This window comes from Cryptotermes secundus, unplaced genomic scaffold (assembly GCF_002891405.2).
Source record: "Cryptotermes secundus unplaced genomic scaffold, Csec_1.0 scaffold72, whole genome shotgun sequence".
NCBI classification, from domain to species: domain Eukaryota; kingdom Metazoa; phylum Arthropoda; class Insecta; order Blattodea; family Kalotermitidae; genus Cryptotermes; species Cryptotermes secundus.
The window spans coordinates 397,434-421,153 of NW_019730103.1; the positions used below are offsets into that span (position 1 = coordinate 397,434).

The following is a 23,720-nucleotide window of genomic DNA, read 5'->3' on the forward strand; positions in this document are numbered from 1 at the left end:
CTATACACAGCCGGTAGGGCTCCTTGGATGGGGGATCAGCCCATCGCAAGGCCGCTACCTACACACAAAACAACATAAACACAGAATAAAGGCACATAGACATGCCTCGAATGGGATTCGAATCCACGATCTCACTGTTCGAACGGGCGACGACAGTTCATGCCTTAGACGGCGCGGCCACTGTATATATTTGTATTTGCAAGTTGTCCCTGTTATGCACTACACCATGAAGACGTATGGGGGAGTGGATGTATAGATCCACATTTTCTTGACCTCGCCACTAGTTGGAGGTGAGTGGTCAGCTTCACGTCCCTGCCGCTTTACCCCCGGGGAAAGAGCCCCCGGTACCTTTGGTTAAGAGGCTGGGTGGGCCCCAGAGCCAGTCTGGTCTACGCGGAGAAGAGAAAATTCTTGACCCTACCGGGATTCGAACTCTGACCCCTCGGTCGTCCAGCCCGCAGCCAGACGCTATACCGACTAAGCTATCCCGGCTCGTTATGTACACGTATATAATTAATTTTACCTTCAATACTCCATTAGTTACTTATGGAGCTGAGCCCTTCTTGAGAAGCCAAAACTGCAGATACTCAAGAATTTCTCGGCATTTTATGGAACCCGAAGGTTCATTACCGTGTTCACGAGAGACCACCATTGTTCCCTATCCTGAGCCAGATCAATCCAATTCATACCATCAAATCCTATCACTCTAAGATACGTTTTAATCAATACTCGATTATGATGCAAAAAAACAAATATCTTCTTACACTTGATTTCCGCTTCTTAAGAACTTTATAACAGAGAAGACAGTGCAGGAACAGTGCGCGCCTTGAGAGACACTCCTACCCTTGAAGACGTTACCTTGAGGGAGGCGCGTGTGACGAAAGCCTTCCCACAGCTGGGGCAGGCGTGCTCGGGTCTGCGGGCCGGCTCGTGCAACTTCTGGTGCGTGCTCCAATGGCCGCGCTGCGTGAATTGCCGCCCGCAGTCTGCACACGAATAGGGACGCTCACCCGTGTGGATGCGCCGATGCTGCAGCAACAGCTGACGCCGGGAAAAGAACTTCCCGCAGTCTTCACAGCCATGGCTCTTCGCGATTGGAGCGGTTTGCGCACACTCGCGCGTCAGATCTGCAGCAGTTCAGCGCAACACAGTCACCATCGAGCTACCGGATATGGCTCAGTAGTCAGGCCTCTTGCGGAAGTGAAGGTTTCGTCTACTGAACGAACCAAGGTAGGAAGCCTTACGGGAGAAAAAGCCCTGTGCAGGTAATGTGAATTCCCCACCGGTTTCTGAATACTGGATGTATGTGACTTAAACGTTTTGCGTCGCTGATGACGCCCCACCCTCGTTCCAGTGACAGTTTTAGTATACCACAAAATCGCCATGTTGGGGGTATGTAGTCAGTTCAGAAGAGTTCTGTTTCTCAGAATCTCTGTCCTGGAAATTAAACCTTGTATGAACGGACCTTCTGTTTGCCTCGCTCAATGACACCTCCCTAGAAACTTGTACAGTTTTCATTTCACAGGTTCGTTCTGCGTCCCAAAGGTATTCTAGCCCAATTAAGTTATCAGTACATAATCAATTAAACTAATTTTCTTATTTCCTTCCGTTCCGTTCTTCCCAAAGGCCAATTATGAAGCAAGCACAAGTAAAAGAAAGAAAAAAACAATCACATACACACAAAGAAAGAGACAAAACAAGGAAAGATTATATCATTCAGGTAATAACAATTCCATGAGAACACTTGTGCTAATGTTTTGAAGTGAAAAATTATGCATATATTTAATATAATTAATGGGAGAAACAGCGAAACAGCTGTTGGTTCGGATGCATCAACGTTCCAAGATTCAACATTAGCATAATAATAATAATAATAATAATAATAATAATAATAATAATTTGTATTTACGTGCTTACTAAACAGCCCAAAAGCCAATACTAATAAAAAAGAAGTTTATATAATCTCCCGATCTATTTTGACATGCCTTCTCTGTATATTCATGATAAGTCTGTTTCTTTACCTGTGTAAATGACTCCGTGACAGAACAATTTTCATTATTTTAATCCCTGACATTGCAGCAGATACACTGATATTTCAGTATCTACTTTTTTTATTGCTAGTGGGGTGGGACTAAGTCCCTTGTACTGCGGCCACTTCTGGCCTATTGTACCAGCCCCAGATGATAGGTGAGGTGATTGTGGAGCAATTGGTGGAATAAAGATTGGCAGGGGAAACGGAAGTACTCGGAGAAAACCTGCCCCAGCGCCACTTTGTCCACCACAAATCCCACTTGACCAGACCCGGGATCGAACCCGGGCCGCCGCGGTGGAAAGCCAGCGACTAACCGCTAACTCTCTATGTACTCCTGTTGCTCCCACTTGGAGTACAGGCTTCCCTGAAACGCTTGTTTCACTTCAGTTTCTTAACGTTAGTCAGTCGGCAGAACTCCTTGGAAGGGGCATTAGTCAGTCTCAAGGCTGCTACCTATTACAAACACAGAATAGACACGGATATCCATGCTTTAAGCGGGCTTTGAACCCACGATTTCAGTGTTCGAGTGGACGAAGACTTTTGATGCCTTAGACCTCGCGGCCTTCTTTCATTTTGGCGCACAAGTGTTATGGTGCTCCTTTGTTTCCGTTGGTTATTCAACCGCGCTTTCTGCATCGCAGGTTTACAGCGCCAGTATTAGTCCTGTCATCATCAGCACCATCATCGTGATCATTACTAAGATATGTCTTATTTATCAGATTCAGTCAGATTATCTTGCAGGGAGTCGAGAATTATTCATAGCTTGGGCCATATCCCCGTTCCCTGAAGGAGAAGTAGACACGACTCATGGCTGTGTCCCTGAAATCACGCTGTCAACAAAAACACGTGCTCCACCACGCTTCGTCTCAAGGGAACACGGGTTCGTTAACCGATATGACTGGAGAACTGGACCCACGCCCAACACACGACAATTGCATGTGAAGTTGCAGTGAGAGACCTGATCGTTTGACAGGTTTCACATTTTAAAAATTGTAGCAGTTAGTCTACTTTCTATGTCGAAGGCAGTGACTGTGTGCGGTATGTGACACAGAGATATTGTAACTAATATGTTAACCCTGCCAGTGACATTGGTACGTAACCTTGGGTCGGCCACAGTTCTACAGAATCAGGCAAGTCACGTGACTACTCGTATGAGGAGTTCAGTGAGCGAGTTCGTTTCAGGAGTGACAGGAGTGACGGTAAATGTGCGTACCGAACAACAGAAAAACGAAAATGAGAGATCTGATGCCTTCATCAGGAGATGTGTGCCTAGTCGGCAAAATACAGGCTACAGGGATCAAGATTGCGTTCATATTAAACTTGGAGAACCCTTGTTACTATGTAAGATTTGAGGCTTTCACGGCGGTGACTATGAAGAAAGCAGTCTTCTGGGATTTTGCACCGTGTATATGTGGTGTTAACCGACGTTTCGGAGGAACGTATCGCCTCCATCTTCAGGGTAGAAGAAAAAATATATAAGAAATCTAGCTTCTACCGGTTCTCACGGTCTCTTTGCTTGCAGATTTCTTATATATTTTTTCTTCTACCCTGAAGATGGAGGCGATACGTTCCTCCGAAACGTCGGTTAACACCATAATATACACGGTGCAAAATCCCAGAAGACTGCTTTCTTCAACCCTTGTTACTGTTCGGTATGAAAGCATCCGCTTTCTCTGTCCCCTCCCTAAAAATATAAAGAGGTAAAGCCACCCCGTGAATGCCCATAGGGTTGTGAGATGTTGAGGTTCCCACATTTTCTAGACAACCGGCTTACAGATGACGGCGAATTTTTTTGCCTTACGCGCCGGCCGCCCTTTACCCCCAGGGAGATTCCTAGTACTCATTTCTTTTAGAGGCTGTATGGAACTTAGGGCCATAGTGCGGCTGGAAGGATTACATAAATTGAAAATCTTCACCTCATCGGGACTTGAACCCGCGACCTTCCGACTTATAGTATAGTGCCTCAAGCAACTATGCTACCGCGTGCTCCCTCCAGAAATATAAAGAAGAAACTATACAAACTGCAAGTTCCTTCCTGTTTTCTACATATGCGAAATCTGGCCACGCACGTTAACAAGAGAGCGTTGGTTGGGAATGTTGGAGAACAGGAACTATATATATGGCTCTACTGTCCTTTTGTTGGAACTCGGCCGCCTTCTTCAGTTCTTTATCCTGTACACAAACGGTAGGACTCCTCGGACCGGGGATCAGCCCGTCGCAAGGCCACTACCTACACGCAGAACAACACAAACACAGAATAAAACCACGCGGACATCCATAGTTTGAGTGGGATTCGAACCCACGATCCCAGCGTTCCTGCGAGCGAAGACAGTTCATACCTTAGACCGCAAGGCAGGCCCCTGTGATCCTCTGGAGAACAGACTACCGAGGAGAATATTTGGACATGAGCCTGGAGCAAAACTGCATAATGAGGACCTTCATAATTTGTAGGCACTACACGCGGTAGCTTAGCTAGTTGAGGTACAATGCTACAAGCCAGAAGATCGTGGGTTCGATTCCCGATGAGGTCATTGGATTTTTCAATTGCCCTAATCCTTCGAGCCGCACTATGGCCCTGGGGTCGTCTCAGCCTCTAACAGAAATGAGTACCAGGCATCTTCCTGGAAGTAAAGGGCGGCCGGCGCATAAGGCTCACAACCTTACCGCCATCTTTGAGCCGATTTTCTAGAAAATGTGGGAGCCTCGACGTCTGACAAGCGTACCAGTTTTCATAAAATCGGTTCAGATTTTCGCAAGTTGTTAAGGGGCCGAATTCACATGCAGACACGCAGGGAAAGAGAAAAACAAAGAAGTTATGCCTAGTCTGGCAGCGGAGTTCGGTACAGACCGCTCTATGAAGCACAGGCTTGCCAGAAGCTTAGTCTCCAGTTATTAGATTGGTGTATAAACACTGATATCATTGTTGCGCTAAAATTGTGACGGAGTGTAACTCACCGTTGTTGTTGTTGTTATTGTTGTCGTTCTTCGTGAAGACGGTCCGCGCGGTGTCGCGAGGAACCGGGACATCGCAATCTCCTTGAACTTGACCCTGGCCCTCCTCTTTACGTTCGTGTTCCGCCACTTCATCAATTGAAACCGAGTTATTTTGCTCCGAATTAATTTCTTCAGTATCACAGTTTTCTGTTAAGTTTTTGTTATCGTCTTCCTTTACATTTTCCTCATATGACAGCCTTTCATCACAGTTAGATAATTTCGGTTCTGGTAACGGTTTGAGTTTTTCTTGCAGTGACATTGTCATTTTCTGGTACCCTGAAGGACTGCTTCTGTTGGGAAGTGAGGACTTAGTTGTCAAGTCACTGGCAACTTCGTCTTCTTTACTCTGAGTTACGTTTCCTCCACTTCTGAGATCTATCGTCCTCTGTTCTCTATAAAAATCCTGAAGACGTCTTTCCTTCAGTTTGCAGAACACGTCAAGGCTTTCTGAAGCTCTCTTCCCAAGAGAAGGTACTTGATCATATCCGGTGTTGTCGTCGCTATTTGCAGGTCTCTGCAGATGCTCTGTATGAGAAGGGGAAGAACCCGTGTCTGTGTTTCCATTTGGATTCTGAAAAGGAGAGAGTAAATTTAGTGCCCAGAAACATAGAAGCACGCCAACATTTCTCATAAAGTTAATGTTGAATTCCAAAGATCATATAAACCGCGGCCACAAAATGTTCTTCATTGCAAGTATTTGTACGGATACGTTCCGTTCATAGCAAAACGCAGGCCTCTTGTTCTGACTGAAAGAAATTCCATCATTGTACGGTTATCGGATAAAGATCTGGACAATGAGGAATAAAAAATTCAATTATAATCTTGAAAAGAGAAATTACAGCGCCATAAATATAAATAAATGCTCTTATCTGAAGGGTCAAATCATAGCGTTCATGAAAACAAAAATTAAGTTAAAGTAAACACTACTGATACTGCTCCTAACAATAATACTCACATGTCAGGGGTTGGCGTGACTAATACTAATGGGTTCTGGATTTCATGTCTGGGTTTAATGGCACTTCTTTACAATTACAGTCTGTTACAACAGCTCACACATTGAACTCCTTCCGAACGGCGTCTGTCTGAGGAATTTGTATGAAGAACCTCTGACTGCACTGAATTCACAATGAGCTCCCTTTTATAACTTCCACGCGGCCCGAATATTAGTCACCGAGTCGAACAGTTAATTGTCCTCTGTTATTCTGTCTGTTGTCACGAGAAGCTTGTGTTTAGCAGCTTGCTACTTGGCAACGGCTCCTTTCTTGTTATTCGTTGTAACGGAAACGTGATTTCCGAGCCGTTCCTCAGCAAAGGACATCTGATTCGGTTCCACCATTCCGGCTTTCAGCAGTCATGTCACAATATAATGAAAACAGCAGTTACGGGAAAAACGACAAAGTTGATAATTTCCCGGAGTTCAATTATTGTTAGGCTACTCAAGAATCTCCCGACATTTTATTGAAACCGAAGTTTCATTCGTGTCCACAAGAGCCCTCCACTGGTCCTTATCATGAACCAGATTAATCTAGTCCATTCACCCCATCCTTTGTCTCTAAGATGCTTTTTAATATTATCATCCCACCCACTACCACGTCTTCCCTTCTAGCTTTCCCACCAAAATCCTATATGCATTCATCTTTTGTTTATGCGTTCTAAATGCCCTGCCCATCTCATCCATAAAATTATATAAAAGAAAGAATTTGGTACCGTGCACAACATTTGGGGCACGGGTTCCAGTTTGCAGTGAGTAGTGATGGAGATATTTAGTGTTTCATTACAATTATATGTAGATGGCGGTGAGGTTGTAAGCCCTACGCTCCGGCCGCCCTTTACGCCCCAAGAAGATCCCTGGAGCTCATTTCTCTTAGAGGCTGAGCCGATCCCAGGACCATAGTGCGGCTGGAAAGATTAGGTTTATTGGAATAGATCCAGTGACTTCATCGAGACTTGAACCCGCGACCTTCCGGCTTGTAGCAAAGTGGCCTCACAACCAAAGAGACATCATCTCAAAGAAATCAACACACACACACCAACATCAACAAACTGCATGAATCACACCCACACCGCCGAAAATCACGTTAATAGTTTCCACATGGGGATCGAAACCGTTTGCACTCAATTTAATATGGCGACCTGTTTAAATTTGAATTTTAATCGCAATGTTAATTTTAATTTTAAATTGAGTCAAGCCGTGCAGTAGAGAGGTTACAGTGACGAGGACACCTGATGGTGGCCTGCCGTCAATAAATATTAGTGATTGATACAATCTCGTGTTGCTTTCTGGCGGAAATGCGTCACTGTTGCACACAAACATACGGACAAATTGCGAAGCGGGAGGCCACATGCGCCCCCTTCAGCATTATTACGAATGCGAGACAAGTTATCACAGTGCTAATAGAACTGATTTGTATTCAGGAGGAACCGGTCAGAACCCCAGTCGAAGCACCGATTATCATAACACGTTTTCTTCCTCAATCCTATTGGGCTAATCCCGAAATATATCGAAGCTTCTTTCTATCTGGTCCTATGCAAACCACGCCTCATCTCAACTGATGCTACAGACTGTAATGCGAATAGACATACATCACTTGATACAACTTCGTTAAATACTAAAGAAAAAAGTAAAGCTGCCCCTGTAACAGGTCGTGAAGGCCCATAGGGTTGTGAGACGTTGAGGTTCCCACATTATCTAGACAATCGGCTCAAAGATGGCGGTAAGGCCGCGCTTTACTCCCCAGGAAAATTATTTAATTAATTCCCGGTACTCATTTCTGTTAGAGGCTGAGTCAACCCCAGGGCCACAGTGCGGCTAGAAGGGTTAGGTCAATTTAAAAAATCCAGTGACCTCATCGGGACTTGAACCCACGACCTTCCGGCTTGTATCATAGCCCCTCAACCAACTACGCTACCGCGTTCCCCTTCGTTAAATACTTACATAAGAAAAATAAAGAGATGCAAAGCTACGTTACGAACGACAGTCAACAAGTACATGTTGCTGCCGAGCCCCCATCTGGGGCCCGAGACCGGATTTCTGTTGCTGTCAGTCTGTTGCAGCTTTGTTGACGTGGGGACGGGTCTGTCGTCTACAATTGCTTTTGTTCCTCGCCAGCGCAGTCATTCTCGGGTCCGAGTCCACAACCATATTTTACTGTCTGAGATTTTAGACTCCCCAACCTGGAGGGTCAGGTCCCCGTATTTATATCCCCCAAGAACAGGGTGGTCCAGTTATACTCCCTGCACTCACTTCCCTTTTCGCCGCCTCCTGCGACTCGCACGGCTACTCCCGCCTCCACACGGGCGGGGTGCAAAGATGTTGCATGCACTAAACAGATTCACGCTCACTAGACCATTGTTGGGTGCCGTTCTCGAGAAAACTAACACACGCCCTTCAGATCTGAATGTTTTCCTGAATATGCCACCTGTGACGTTTTATTTAGGAGATGGTCTCCGAAAATTAATTAATCAAAACCATTAAAGACATTTTCGACAAAATCTACGTTTTAAATGTTGGTGCCCATTTGAAAGGCCCTGTTCACCGGGTACCACTCTAGGGGTGGACAGACGCTTAAGTGACGAATTTGAACAAATATCGAAGTGATTAGGGGTAAGCGAGGCGCACATTTATACATACACACGGACAGCACACCAGAAAACGTTTCGTAGTAAGCGGGCTAAAAACGTGTTAACTTTGTCGAAATCTCAAGATGGGTATTAATGATCGCAGCGATATCTCGCACTAAACTTATCGCATTATGTCCTCTGGCCTCATTCCCTCAGAATTCAGCTGTAACTCTGGGTCTTACACACAGTTCAGTTACTCATTCTAAGATTATTGGTGGAGGCCAAGTTCGATCCTGAGACTCTCTGCATTAATTTAGTGTTCAGAGGATTCCGTGTTCGATGATAATGGTTGATATTTTTAAAATAGCAATAACATAAACTGTCATTATGACAACGAATTGCATGAAGGGGAACCCGAGGTCTATACGCGACGTCAAGTGAGCCGAGCAGAAGACCTCGGATACTGGACAATGCTCAAGACAACATCAACAGATGAGTGACTCATTGTCTCGATATTTTCAAGCAGCGGCTTTCAAGAATCCGCATTTCAAATTTAGACCACGTTTTGTGGCCAACGAAGTAAAATTTATACATTTTTTGCGTGTAAAATAACCTGTGAAGATGATCATTATTGGATTAAGGTAAAGTCGTCTTGTGCTTAACTAATTAATCACAACGCCATGAAGTCGTATGGGGGAGTGGATGTATAGATCCACATTTTCTTCACCTCAGCACTAGTTCGAGTTGAGTGGTAAGCTTCACCCCCTGGCCGCTTTATCACCTGGGAAATAGCCCCGGTACCCACTGGATATGTGGCTAGGTAGGCTCCAGAGCCTGTCTGAACAATGTGGAGAAAAGGACATTCTTGACCCTGCCGGGACCCGAACTCCGTCCCTTCTATCGTCCAGCCCGTAGTCAGTCGCTATACGGGCTACGCTATCCCGGCTCTCTGTTGTTACAGTTTATAATTTAAAATAAAGCGCGAGGAAAATGTGATTAACTTAATTTACAGTGGCTTATTAAAGAGAACACACACATTGCATATCCTTCCACAGCCAATCGAAGGAAACAGTCATCTGATAATTCACTGTGAAGTAATGCAGGTGAAGCCCTGAAGTCGTGGAGCACACGGCCACGGCACCCGCGTCAAAATGGTCAGGCCATTTACAGAAGAAATTTTGTCTCGAAGCTGGAAGACAGTTTTCAACGGAAATCTTGTATGTGTGTCATGAAATGGCTGGCGACTGCATGAGAAATTGCAGATGGCGGCAAGCAGCCATTTTGGTGACACTTGAGAATGGCTGCCCTGGAGAATCATTGGAGCGTCTTATTGCAACAGGTCCACTCTATGTAGTTTTGGGACGATGATGTCATTTGTCTGAAAAGTTGATTAGTGTACCAATGCATTGGTTATGTAGAGTTATAAAGAATTCCAATTCTGAATTTGCGAGGGAATTAGTCAATAAATGTTTCAAGGCACTACTAGGACATTCGATTTCGGAACGTGAAGGAAACTGATTCCTGTTACTCCCACTTTAGAGCATAGCGCATCCATGAACGCTTCGTTTCACTTCAGTTTCTTAATTTTAGACAGTCGGTAGGTCTCCTTGGACGGGGGATCGGCCCATCGCAAAACCGCTACCTACTCATAAACACATATTATACATATAGACAATCATCCGTGCCTTGAGCGGGATTCGATTAAATGGAAGCCGATATAGGGCACTCTGTATAGCGACTGGCTACGGGCTGGACGGCAGAGGGGTCAGAGTTCGAGTCCGGGTAGTGTCAAGAACTTTCTCTTTTCCATGTCGTCCGGACCGGCTCTTGGACCCATCCGGGCTCCTATCCAATGTGTGCCGGGGGTAAAGCGGCAGGGGAGTGAAGCTGACCACTCACTTCCAACAGTGCACAGGTCAAGAAAACTTGAATCTATACATCCACTCGTTCCTACGTCTTCATGGCGAAGTACTTAATTAGCTAAGCGCAGGGACAATTTTACCTTTTACATCTTGGTTAAGTAAACATTAAAACGAACAATGCTCTTACGGTAATGATATAACGGAAAATTGTAATCAGGCACTTATGAATTCAGCCTTGAACCTTTCTCGTGGAAACTATCATTACAAATAAGAAAGTTGTTTTCATTCCGCATTTGAATTTTGAGGTTAAGGACAGCAAAGAATGATTTATAATTTGATACTGAAGACAAAGACACAGGTGCGAGCCTTGGAAAGTTGCTATAAAGAAGAGTTACTTTGAGAAATCGCAGTCGAGTCGAGTCGAGTTTCGAGACGCCTGGCGGCCAGGATATGAACTTGGAGCAGAGGGATTGAATTGAGTTGGAGTTGCAGAATAATGGGAAGAAATGTGAAAGGGAGACTTCATGTGTGATTTCAAGTGACAGTGAGAATGTTATAAATCCGTTGCCAGGATACGACTAGTGACAGTGCTGTTTTACCTGTAATCCCGAGTTGTATGAGTAAAGTGTCAATAAATCCAGTCTAGCAAATCTTATAAGTCACTAACCCCCCTCTACACGTTCAGCACTCATGTAAATTATTTCTTGTAGTGTTGGCTATGACCTCTGATGATGACCAATATTTACCAAACACGTAAAGACATTCTTTTTCATTGAAATTGTTGGGCTTGATGAGTCTTGCTGCTCAACCATGTAGTTAAGTCAGAATCTGCATCGAGCAACATTGCTTTGCATTTGGGTGGTAACTGGTCCGTATCTCGACGCGGCACCCACTCTCTTGACTGATGTTATTCGTGGTTTTCGTCAGTCCCTCCTAAAAATTGTGAGATAGAACTTCTGTCAGACCGTTGCCACTTCCTTCTCGTTTTCCTGAAGTCACTGTTTGTTCTCATCAGGTCAACAGCCTCTATAGAACCTGAATTCGTGGCAGCGTCGTTAAATAAACGGCATTTGCACTACATAACAGAAAGAGGCGTGTGGTGGTGTCGAAACATGTTACTGTTCACGTGACATACGTCCAGTAATATGAATACTGCAATATCTGCACAACGGAATTCTTCAGTACAAGCCTTCCCGGCTTCTTTGTTGTGCAAGGATAGTCTTAAGTAAAACTTATCAGTATGTCCGTTAGTGTAGCCTAACACTTATTGGCTAGAAGCCGACGTACTTGACACTAAGCATTTCCAAAACCGTTGTAAGAATTGTACACACAAGTACCTAACACTGTCTTCGAGATGACTTGGTAAATTCCTCGTCTGCACTTAACATTTACTCGTCTGGAATAGGACAATACTGAGTTTCAAATAATTTTTCCCTACAAAACACACACACATTGTAAATTAAATTAACGTTGAGTAACATGTTTATCACTGTCTTCGCTCGCTTGGAAACCGAGATCGTGGGTTCGAATCCCACTCAGCGCATGGATGTTTAGTTTCTGTATGTGCGTTTTTCTGTGTTTGTGTACAGGTAGAGGCCTTGCGACGAGCTGATCACCAGCCCAAGGAGTCCTACCGATTGTGTAAGATCTAGAAAAAAACAGAAGTGAACAGAGAAGTTCATGGGGGTAGGCCTAGGCCCACTGGGGTTGTAGTGCCAAGGAAAAGAAAAATATGTCTATCATCAGAATGAAAGCAACAGTTTGCAACTGATCTTCATCACGCATGAGTTTCTTGATAATTTACAGCTCTAAAATCAATATTTTTTAAATCTAGAATAGAAAATAATTCTGTCTTGCTCCATTAAGGAAACGCATGATTCACGTGTCTTAAAGCAGCATTTGCAGTGCCGGGATGTGAAGTCAGGCCGCAGAAGTACACGAGGCACTCAGTGACTGCCCAGTGTTATATTCCCGACAAAGTAAATACAGAACGAAATTCACTAAAGTTTATTATAACTCGGCAAGTAAATATGTTTCGAGCTTTAATATCAGAAAATAACAGTAGAATGCACAACGTTATCATGTGTAGGGGTGATTGGGTTTGGATTGGATGGTTGCATTTATTGCGCCTTATACAGTGTCACAACTCGGGACTACAGGCAGTACAGCGCTATCGCTATTCTGCACACTTCCCAGTTCACCGTTACACGCACACTGTGGTTCTCAGTCTTCACTAGTCGTATCCTGGCAACGGATTTATAACAGACCGTCACTTCAAACCATATATGAAGTCTTCTTTTAGTAGCCAACTTCCNACACTGTTTAGAGCTCACCGTTACACGCACATTAGGGTTCTGTCTTCACTAGTCGTATCCTGGCAACGGATACTGTCACTTCAAACCATATATGAAGTCTTCTTTTAGTAGCCAACTTCCTTCCTTGCCATATATTTTCAGTCACCTCGGACTGCCATATCCAGAACTCAACCCAATTCTTGATGACAGCTCACCCAAACGACCCTCTATGTCACTTTATAACCCCTCAGCACAGGAACGCAGAGAACACAGCTTCTCTGTTATTGAGAAGGCTTGTTATCTGATCCGTTGCCCAACAATGGGCGTCCTATTGTTGCGAACCTACGCTTCGGCGGGAATGTGTTTACCGAGTCGTTGCCTAGCAACAATATGGCCTGAAATACTGGACTTCAGTATGTAGAAGTAAATATGCCTTGTTTAAATTTTCACAGTGGGATATTAATGAAAAAATTCAAGACAATGGACAATGATCAATGGAAGGAAGTACAAATAATTATGCAAATAGAAGGCATTTGTCTTTTGTAGGAGAAAATATCATAAGAATTCAGGACTTTGGATCGAGATTAGTGGAAGTAAGTATAAATTAGAATTTTTCGGGTTTTACGGGGGAGAATAACACAAAAATTGGGGTAAGAGATGCAGTAATTTGATTGGGGATATCTTAATTATTTCTTCATAAATAATTTTCCTATTAAGACAGTTCGTAATGTAGGATATAAACATGAAACCAAGATTAATGATGAAGTTTAACTCTGTTAAATGAGCTGTCTGGGTGTGCACGGAAATTACACGTCAATCTACTGGCTGAACTTGGACGTCTTAGTGACCCCAAAGCATGACGAATAGACACAGTATTACTTATTTGAGTGGGTGGAAACTTATGAGTAAATAAATAATAAAGACGTTTCGGAACATGGTGCTAAGGAGGATACTCGAAGTTTGCAGGATGGAGACCGTCCCAGAAGGAAACCCCGAGCTCCGTATAATTGAATAGAGGAGTTTGAACAGATAGCAAATACAGATACAACAAAATGTCCTGGAATGTTTCTTGGAAATCTCGAAGAGAATGCTGCTTCAGAGACCAGAATTTAAATGTAAAGATAACATTAAAATTTATATTAATTCAGTTTTTATGAACTCAGCGGGGAGTGAAGCTCGGCTTGTATCGCAGTGGGGGGGGGGGCATTCCCGGGGCAGCCAACCTGTCCACATGTGGATGAAGGCGTTAATTGTGAGATTTGGTGGGGCTCAATGGAACTTCTCGTTTGCATGAAGCACAGCAGATAAAATGACAACTTATAGACATTTCTTCTATTTGATTTTGTAATTTTCATAAACTCTTGAATACGAACAGGCAAGTTTTACCAATGACATAAAAATAGGCTTTACTTAGAACGTCTGTCAGAATATGTCATACCTTGAGCAGGCAACCTTGCGGATGTAGGTCCTGTGTGCTCAGTGAGTTCCTGAAAGGCCAACTTGGTTTCCATCCTATGTTGTGAATACAATTTAGTAACTTCATGACGATGACGTAATGCTCTGCGTCATTATTTCTTAATGACGCAACCTCAGAAATTGTTCAGATGCACTCTACTCTACTTCGGAGTCTTACGAAGAAACCTTCTTCGTATACCAATGAGACAGCCAACATGAATTTAACAGTGGCCGCGCGCTCGCTCGACCACTGGAATCGTGGCTTCGAATCCCACTCGAGGCATGGATATCTGTATGCATTTATTGTGTGTTTCTGCTGTCCTCTGTGTAGGGAACGACATTGAGACGGGCTGATCACCCGTCCAAGGAGTTCTACTGAATGTGCATAGGATTACGAAACTGAAAAAGCGGCCAGGATCCAACAAAGGGCTGTAGAGCCATAGATGATGATGATGATGATGATGATGATGATGATGAATTGGTAAATGATATAAGCACGTACGGGTCCGCTAGTGGAACACCAGAACAGACTGACACTGCGTTTGCGCGAAAGAGTCATTAGTGGAATTGAAGTTCTTAACCTGAGATGCAGGGAACTTACCAGCCACCTGGCATAGATGAGGAACTTATCCGCGTCATAATTAGCGTCGTTTAGACGATACAAAATAAATTAATTGAATCATATTTTTTCCATGAACTCCTTAATCTCACGAGGGCGCGACAGTCGGTATGTGAACAGCGACGTAAACACGATATTTCGAGATCAGAGTGAATAGATGTACTTCCAGAACAAACGCCATTTCCAATCTGTCTAGTTTCAGCTACAGTTATGTAACAATAATAATAATAATAATAATGGCGACAAATCATAACTAACCATACTGAGCAGGGTTTGGCAATCAAAGAAATTCTCCGCGTCTTAGGGTACCGAAAATTCATTACCGTGTTCCAAAGAGACCGCGACTGAATCCTGTGCCTGTCTGGGAGGCTTCAGCTTTGAGGACAAGAGAATGTAAGTCAGCTTTGTGACGGAGATAAGCCTCGAGGTCGCGTGGCAGATGGAACTGGCTCTGTAGGTTACCCATTGTGTCTTCCGCGTCCGGTACAACGTGTTTCTTGCTTATAAATTATTAATAGAAATCTGCAGGAATGTACGCTTATCAAAAGCGAACAAGTCCATGACTTCAATCGCTACGTCTGCTTTATGGTTGCACTCAATTTAACCATTGCAAGCGCAATGCCCTCCGTACTACCTGTTTAAACATATTAACACTGTGCATTCTGCCCTCAGTATTTATATGATTCATCTGGCTCTCGCAATAAACAGCGACTGTTTCCCTAAACAACATTAACCGGCTGGCCTTTGCAGCTGAGATGCAAAGTATTGCCTGTGAGGCACGAAATAAAATGTTGTATACTATTCACGTTCCGGCCACTTTACCTCCAAAGAAATCTCCCAGGCACCCATCGGATAGGAAACTGAATGGACCCCACAGCCGCTCTGGACGCTAAGGAGGAAAATCCCACCCCTACAGAGAATCCATCCTTTGCAGTAGGATAATTACTTCTTGCAGACCTCAACATGGCATGTGCCCTATGTACAATAAATACTTGTTCTGTTCGTCCCATTTCTTGCCTCCTTGAGCTTGTTCTTCCTGTTCACGGATGCGCTGTATTTAATTGATGTTTGCTTTGCAACTATGGCTGTGTTGCTTACCATTTCTAGCTGTGTCAAGGAAGTGTCTAGTTGGATGTGTTGTATGCAGAAACTTGCGTCATTTCGAAACGGAAATCTATGCTCAGTAAAGGAGTTATTGACTATTCTAATTCCCTTAGTGCTTCAGGGATCTCCTTGTTCACTGGAATAACTTCGTTCTCAAACACGTTACTTCAAACTGTTTTCAAGGTGCCGCTACAGGACGTGCTGCTGAAATGCTTCAGGGTTTAACGTAACTCCAGGAATAACAAACGAATTGTTTTCGGTGCATGAATGTAATTTTTTGCAGCCACGGCTATTAAGTACCTAACTGTATGCAGCAAAGCCCTAAGCTACCAGCCAAAGAAATCGCACATTTTATAGAAAACAGAAGTCATTGTCGCTTTCGCAAGGCCTGAAGAAGGGAGTCCATACACTCACAGCCTCTCCTGTAGATTCGGGTTGGGTTCTATTTGTGAGGCGCGGCTCCGAGATATCGGTTATCCCAGCTGAGGACTTTCGTGGTTTTCCTCAGTCCCTTCACAAAAATATCAGGATATAACTCCGTTAGGAAGCAACCCCTTCCTTCCAGAAGTTTCCAATGCATTACTCACGAGACTGCCTATAATTCGGGATGTTTATCCTGGAAATGCACCTGTTGCCACGTGTAGGTGCGCTGTGCACGACGGGTTCTCGGGGCTACAGGAAATGCACGTGTTGCCACGTGTAGGTGCGCTGTGCACGACGGGTTCTCGGGGCTACAGAAAGTACAACTTTGTCGCTACTCCCACACGTTACACTTCACCGCTACACACACGCTAGCGTTCTCAGTCTTCACTAGCCCTATCCTTGCAACGGATTTATAACAATCTCACTGTAACGTCAACTCACGCATGAGGTCTTCTTTGCACAGGCCAATTCTTTCTTGCCATTCTGCAGCTGCCAATTCCTGCTCCCAAGCTCCTATCCCGGCAGGTTGGCGCCTCGAAACTCGACTCTGTGCTTCTCGAATGAACTCAATATTTATAACAATATTGAACATTGTAAGATATTTATTTTAGAATAATGAGTCTCGTAAATTTTGACTAGATCTTCTAGTTCCAATTTCGGTTCAATATTCTTACCATTATATTTTATAAGAACGTCATATATCCCTTAGTTATTTTACCTGTAGTCATGAATATTTTTCAGAATTCTCGTAAAATTCATATTTTTAAGCTTCCTCTCAGGGTTTGTCTGCATATCAGTATTGTACCGGTACGTATGTCGATGCCGGTCACAGTTGCCACGCGTTCTAAGGCATGAACTGGCTTCGCTCGCAGGAACGCTGGGATCGTGGGTTCGAACCCCACTCAAGGCATGCATATCTGTCTGTGTTTATTCTGTAGTTGTGTTTTCCTGTGTAGGTAACGGCCTTGCGATGGGCTGATCCCCAGTCCAAGGAGTCTTACCGATTGTCTTAAAGACTGAAACGAAACGAAGAGTTTCACGGATACACTATGCTCCAAGTGCAAGCAACGGGGATACATGAAGAAGATCTCCAAGTAGCAAGTCCTAACTTATATCCTATTACCAACTCTAAAATTCCCTCCTCTCACATTTATTGGGATATTTTCATTCTCGTTATATTCAGTAAATACATTTTCTCTCACCTGTTAGATTCGAGAGCATGATTCGGCCCAAGGTCCCCAATTTTAAAACACTTGTTGATTTTAAATATGTGAGAAAGTGCTGTATTTTGTGTCGTGGAGAAAGCAGTCTATACAAGGACAAACCATCTGTTCACCTCGCATGTTTGCAGTTTCATGTTTCGGTGTTACGAAACAAGGGCGATATGAGTACGGAATTTTTAGATTACAAATCTCTTTAGCCCTGCGGTCGCAGTTGAAGGAATGTGCAGCCTCTGCAATGAAGCTCAGTAGGAAATCACTTAACCATAATTAGTAGCCTTCACACGTGGCTTATCGTTAGGAATCTCGACTGTTAGCAGCCGGCAGTAACAGCTGTGCAGCGGCTGGTATCGGCTCCACAGTTGGGGCAGTTCCCTCTCAGAGTGAGCGCGCAGATGTCCTCATGTGTTCACATCTGCCGGTACAGTAATTCTAATAATTGTGAACTACTTACAGATCTGCCCATTGGGACACTGCCATGTATACGCATATCGAAATGGGAGTAAACTTTCACGCCGATAGGCAGTTTGATAGAGTTAAGCATGAAGATTCATGGTCAGCTCATGCACCATTCAGCACATCTGTCTCCTGAGCAGATCGGCTTCAGACGCGCTCCTGCGGGACACGTCGGGAAATTCTCGGTTCGATATTCGGTCAAGCCACTGAACGGACTGGTCTACAGGTAACGCTGTAGATTTGTATTCGGGGTGAGTGTCGGGTTCGAATCTCTGTTGGGATATCAGCTGTCCTATTCGTGGTTTCTTCTCAATTCGACTAGGCAGATTCAAGGACAGTACCTCGATTAGGCCTCTACAGCTTCTAGCCACATCCTCTCCAATTTATCTCTAATCTACCAGCCTACCATCCCAACACACTATAATTTCTATATAGAAAGCATCGTTAAATAATCACCCCTGCCGCTCACACACGCAACTGAAATATTTCTTTGTATTATTGAGAAATTTCCAAAGGAGTTCGTACGGTTTTCCAAGCAACAAGAGCAAGTTCGCTTTCGGTCCGATCGTGGTAATCAGCCCCAGAAAGAAACGCAACCCAGTGTCATTCGGCGCCAGGGAACCTCTGAAGCTCATTGGACGTTCTTATGTACCAACCAAGTCTGCGCCTGCAGAAACTTGTGCAACGCTGAAATTTCATTGAATATTTTCTTTTAGTTTCTTGTAATCTGTTCGTCTTGGGCGCCATGCCCCTTGAGACCCACGACCAGTAATTTTTTTACAACTGAGCCCTTGCGGTACTAGCCCTTATGTAACGTTCTCTCTGACGAGAAGATGGGGTTGTCTCTTCTGATTGTTCTTGGCCTCTCGCTAAGCTTACGTATCTAGCATGTTATTGTAAATTCTTCCTTTTGCACTGTATACAAGTTCTCTGTCAGTACAGGCTTTACGGAGCAGATCGTCTCTAACATACATATCTTATGCTACAACGGCAGCTTAGTAACTTGAACGGTCGTGAGCTTTACCACCGCCAAGTTTAGGCCTCTTATATTTCTGTGTCTGGCTTCGCCTTTTCCTGTACAGCGATTATGTTCATTCTCACGAATCAGTATGACTTCTGCTTGTCACATGACCATGTACACACGGAAGATGTGTGCACCGGTGTGCACCTCGGAAAATTTCCAGTGGTGCGGAGAAACTTGTTTTGTAGGCGCTGTAATTTTAAGAGGTGGGTGTCTGCCGCTAATTCCCAGTCGGGACAAGCGTATGTCATTACCGATCTGATCAGTGCCTCATGGAAGGTCAGTTTAATAGGCTTAACGCTTATTTTTTGTTTACAGTGGCAGGCCCCTAATCATCCTCTTTTGCCTAAAGTAATACAAATTTGTACTACGCTTTAAGACAAATTATACCTAACATAACATGTAACTGCCCACACCCTCATACAACGACTTGAGAAAAGATTATTTTGTCTGGCAAGTCATCCAAACCGATATGCTTACTTCGTGTTATAAAAAGGCAATTATATAAGTTTGTCCTGTATTTAAATAATCAAGCGCCATGCCACGAAGACGTATTGGAGAGTGGAGGTATAGTTCCATCATTATTGATCTTTGTACGAGATAGAGTTGAGTTGTCAGCTTCACTCCACGGCCGCTTTACCCCGGAGAAGGAGCCCACTTTAACCTTTTTATAACCTGTAGCCCGTCTCTATACAGACTGAGCTATCCATGCTCTTTTCTTTTTAATTTAACTTTGCAGTTATATTTTGAAATAATACTCAGGCCGTCTGTTAATTTCTTGCTTAATTTCGATACTCGGCCGCGCCACAGCTCAAGCGGTTAGTCGCTGGCACTAACAAGCAGGCTGGCCGCGCCATAGCTCAAGCGGTTAGTCGCTGGCACTAACAAGCAGGCTGGCCGCGCCATAGCTCAAGCGGTTAGTCGCCGGCTTCCCAATCCCGGGTCTGCTCAAGTGGGATTTGTGGTGGACACAGTGGCGCTGGGGCAGGTTTTCTCCGAGTACTTCGGTTTCCCCTGCCAATTTTCATTCCACCAATTGCTGCACAGTCACCCTCACCTATCATCTGGGGCTGGTACAGGCCAGAAGTGGCCTCAGTACAAGGGACTTAGTCCCATCCCACTAGCAGTAACAAAAAACTTCGATACTCACCGGACTGTGTACTTGGACGGTTGAAGGTGGCCTAGCCGTATCGCCCAGGGGCAGCTGATGGTCTGGAGGCGTTGTCTGGTGTACAAACCTTTGCACTGGTGAGAACGCCTGTTTTGAAGTGATCCAGCTGAAACCCATGGCCCCTCCTCTGGGCGGAAGGGCCACTGGAGTAGCGCAGGGCGGTCGGTGATGTTGAGTCCATGGAGAAGGCGGGACTATGGGGGACAGACGGGGCATTCTTTGTGCAAGGCCTCTTGAAGGTTTGCAGTCTGACACGGATCTCTGACCGTTGAGTTGCAACTGCTTGTCCCTTCCAGAGAGCCATACATTTCTCCCACGCCTGTGAGCCTTTAAGAAGTTCTCACCCGCTGTCATAACGTCGGCCTGATGTTCTGGTTCAATATTTGGGATCGTATCTTTCATATTTTGCGGGTGTTGTGGTAACAGGTCTTTTCGATCCTCTGGGCGCGTTGCGTGAGTCATGTAACCATTAATTTTTCCGTCTCTGATGAGGTAGCCGGGTGCAATTTGTCCGCTATAGTTGTAGTTGTTAGTGCTTATAGGCATGAGAGATGGGAGAGGTTTTGGCCACTGCAATAAACGCTGTAAATGCAGATCATACTGTTCGGAATTTTCTTCGCGAAAGCTCCTACTTTCATTTCTCAACGGTGACTCCACAATTACCCTCGTATCTTGTCCGTATTCGGAACATAAATTATTTGGAGAGATTATTTTGCTGTTTCCTTTATGAACGATATGTAAATCGCTATTTGAGGTCAACTTTAACCCGTATTGTGACAAGGAGTCGCCTTCTGCACACGGCACTATCGTGTCTCTACTATATTCCCTATCTGCCAGTGGCATCTTTAGTGACTTGCAGCTGTGATTAGCGGCCGAAGGAGCTGCTCTGTGATTAGTGTTTAAATTTCCTACCACGTCTGTATTATCATAAGACGATTTATCATGAAGTGGTTTCTCCGAATACGGTAAGACAACATTTCCTGAAGTGCATTCAGCAGACATCTTATTTTCTTCTATTGAATTTGGAATAATCCTCGTGTTACGGCCACTGTTTAATACCCTGACACCTTTGCTTGATGATCCTTCACATTCTGTACAGCCCTTTGTTTTAGTTCCTTCTTGGGTTCTTTCTCCTTCCGACAACCCATCTTGAAGCGATGAAGTGTTTAAGCTAACCTTACAGGAATTTCTATTGCTTTCTGCAGGATTTTGCCCACTAATCTGCGTGTAAGATGAATTGTCTACGGAGCACTTGAAAACACGACTTTTTCTGTCCATCGTAACAGGTTTAAAGCTCTGTTTATTGGATGAATCAGTCTGATTGGTGGCATCGTCGTGGCATGCAGACTGCTTGAAGTCGCCAGTCAGATCATAAGGGTTAATGTAACAAGCGTCTATGTCAGAAGTGATGAGGTGATTTTGGAAATTTGGAAGATTGGTCACTTTGATGTCCAGTGCTGGAGAACAGGCGGGGATGCAGACAACACTGTCGCTTTCAGATCCTTTCTGTAGCTGGGCCACATCCGTCAGAACTTTGATGTGCAGAGCCTCAGCTGCTTGCAGAAAGGAGGACAGCCGGCGTCTGGGAACTGCGACTGCGCCAGTGTACATGAAGTCCAGGAGCCACTGCATGTCTTCAGGGTGGATGTCGGGCAGGATGATGGTCACGTGATCAGAAGCCAAGTGCTCCACCAACACTTGCTGTGAAACATAATATTATATATCAAGAAGGCGGGTCATTATTTTAAAAATTATTAATGGGCAAACACTTAGCATCGTCGTGCAATGCGATGTGACTATAATAGATCCCTAATTAGTGACTTCATTTGTATTACGTGAGCCTATAACTTCAACTGTTCGTGACCATAAGCTGTACCCAATACATGACCAAGGTTTTACACGTTTCTTGATTGATGATGAGTGTAGCAATGAACGGGACTCCCGGAAGGATGAACAACCGATTAAGATCCCAGGCCAAGTGCCATGGAAATGTATGTGAAATTTATAGATAGCTGATAATCGTACAGTATTCACTGTTTTAGCCTTTTGAAAGCTGAATTTCTTCTGAATAACTGGCACAAATTCTGCTAGAACCTGGGATACACAGAGCGAGTTCTACTCCGCTGCAGAGGTCAACAGGTTAATACAGACTTCAATGTGAGAGCCATATGGAACACACGAATCCACTCTGTGGGCAGAGCGCACAATTCTACTACGTTAAAGCAGGTTGTATGAAGAGGCTTTAAAATGTTAATATTGCCACGTGTAGGGGTGACTTATAAGACGGGGTTTGGAGTGGATGGTTGCATTTATTGCGCCTTATAGGTACAGTGTCACAACTCTGGACTACAGGCAGTACAGCGCTATCGCTATTCTGCACACGTCCCAGTTCACCGTTACACGCACACTGTGGTTTTCAGTCTTCATTAGTCGCATCCTGGCAACGGATTTATTACACTCTGTCACTTCAAATTACATATGAATTCTTATTTTCACAGCCTAATTAATTTCTTGCCATTATTCTGTAGCTTCCAACTCCGAGAACTCGATTCACTCCGAGCTCATATCCCGGCAGGCTGGCGTCCCTGCTGTATACTTCTCCTCTGCTTATACTGTTCTCTACCCCGTCGCGTCTTCTCAATGCGCCCTTTATAACCCCTCTGCACGGACCACACAGAAACCAGCCTGCATCGTTGACGAGGAATATTTACAGCGCCGTTGCCTAGCAGTAGATGTTCCATTGTCGCGCGCTTTAGCCCTTATGGCAATGTGTTTACCAAGCCGTTACCTAGCAATGTATACACACTTCACAATATTTACCTAAATTATTTGCCCAAACAAAACAAATAAACCTCCTGGTGTGCTTGTTATGATTATGAGTCTTGTAGAGGGACGCTCGTATTCTCTTCAACTGAGGACTCTCGCGACTCAAACTACGTCTCCTCTCCACAGACTGACAACTGACTTGGTCGCCCCAGTTGTCTCCCAGATAACCCCTCGGCACGGACCGCGCACAAAATAGCATTCAATCCCGTAACCTAACCGTTTCCGTGAGATGTGTTCGCGTCACGGAGCAGCGGGTTGCCTAAATATCTAGGCTTGTATTCGGGAGGCGTTATATTCGAACCTTGACCGAGAAACCTTGTATTCCGACTGAGGATTTTTGTGGCTTCTGGCTTCTGGCAAATGCTTGGATATTATGTCTAACAGGCCACGACCGCTTCCTTCTGTGTCCTTTCCAGTTCACCATTCATCCTACCATCCCACATTATGTGTTCTCAATACAGAAACGTCTTTAAGTAATCCAAGGAATAATAATATTAATAATAATAATAATAATAATAATAATAATAATAAAGTAAATAAAGTAAAGATACCCCTGTAACAGGCCGTGAAGGCCCATAGGGTTGTGAGACGTTGAGGTTCCCACATTTTCTAGACAATCGGCTCAAAGATGGCGGTAAGGTTGTCAGCCTTACGCGCCGGCCGCGCTTTACCCCCAGGAAAA

At 44.4% G+C, this 23,720-nt stretch overlaps 1 protein-coding gene across 1 annotated transcript in view; it reads right to left on the reverse strand.

Moving 5' to 3' along the window:
* Positions 1 to 23,720, reverse strand: part of LOC111866018 — a 135,288-nt gene that overhangs the window by 4,020 nt on the left and 107,548 nt on the right. Inside the window, exons 3-5 of the mRNA XM_023854501.2 lie at positions 20,192 to 21,913; positions 4,988 to 5,597; positions 859 to 1,127 (exon numbers count right to left, since the gene is read on the reverse strand). Of these exons, the coding sequence (XP_023710269.1) occupies positions 859 to 1,127; positions 4,988 to 5,597; positions 20,192 to 21,913 (2,601 nt within the window). The remainder of the gene's footprint in view (positions 1 to 858; positions 1,128 to 4,987; positions 5,598 to 20,191; positions 21,914 to 23,720) is intronic.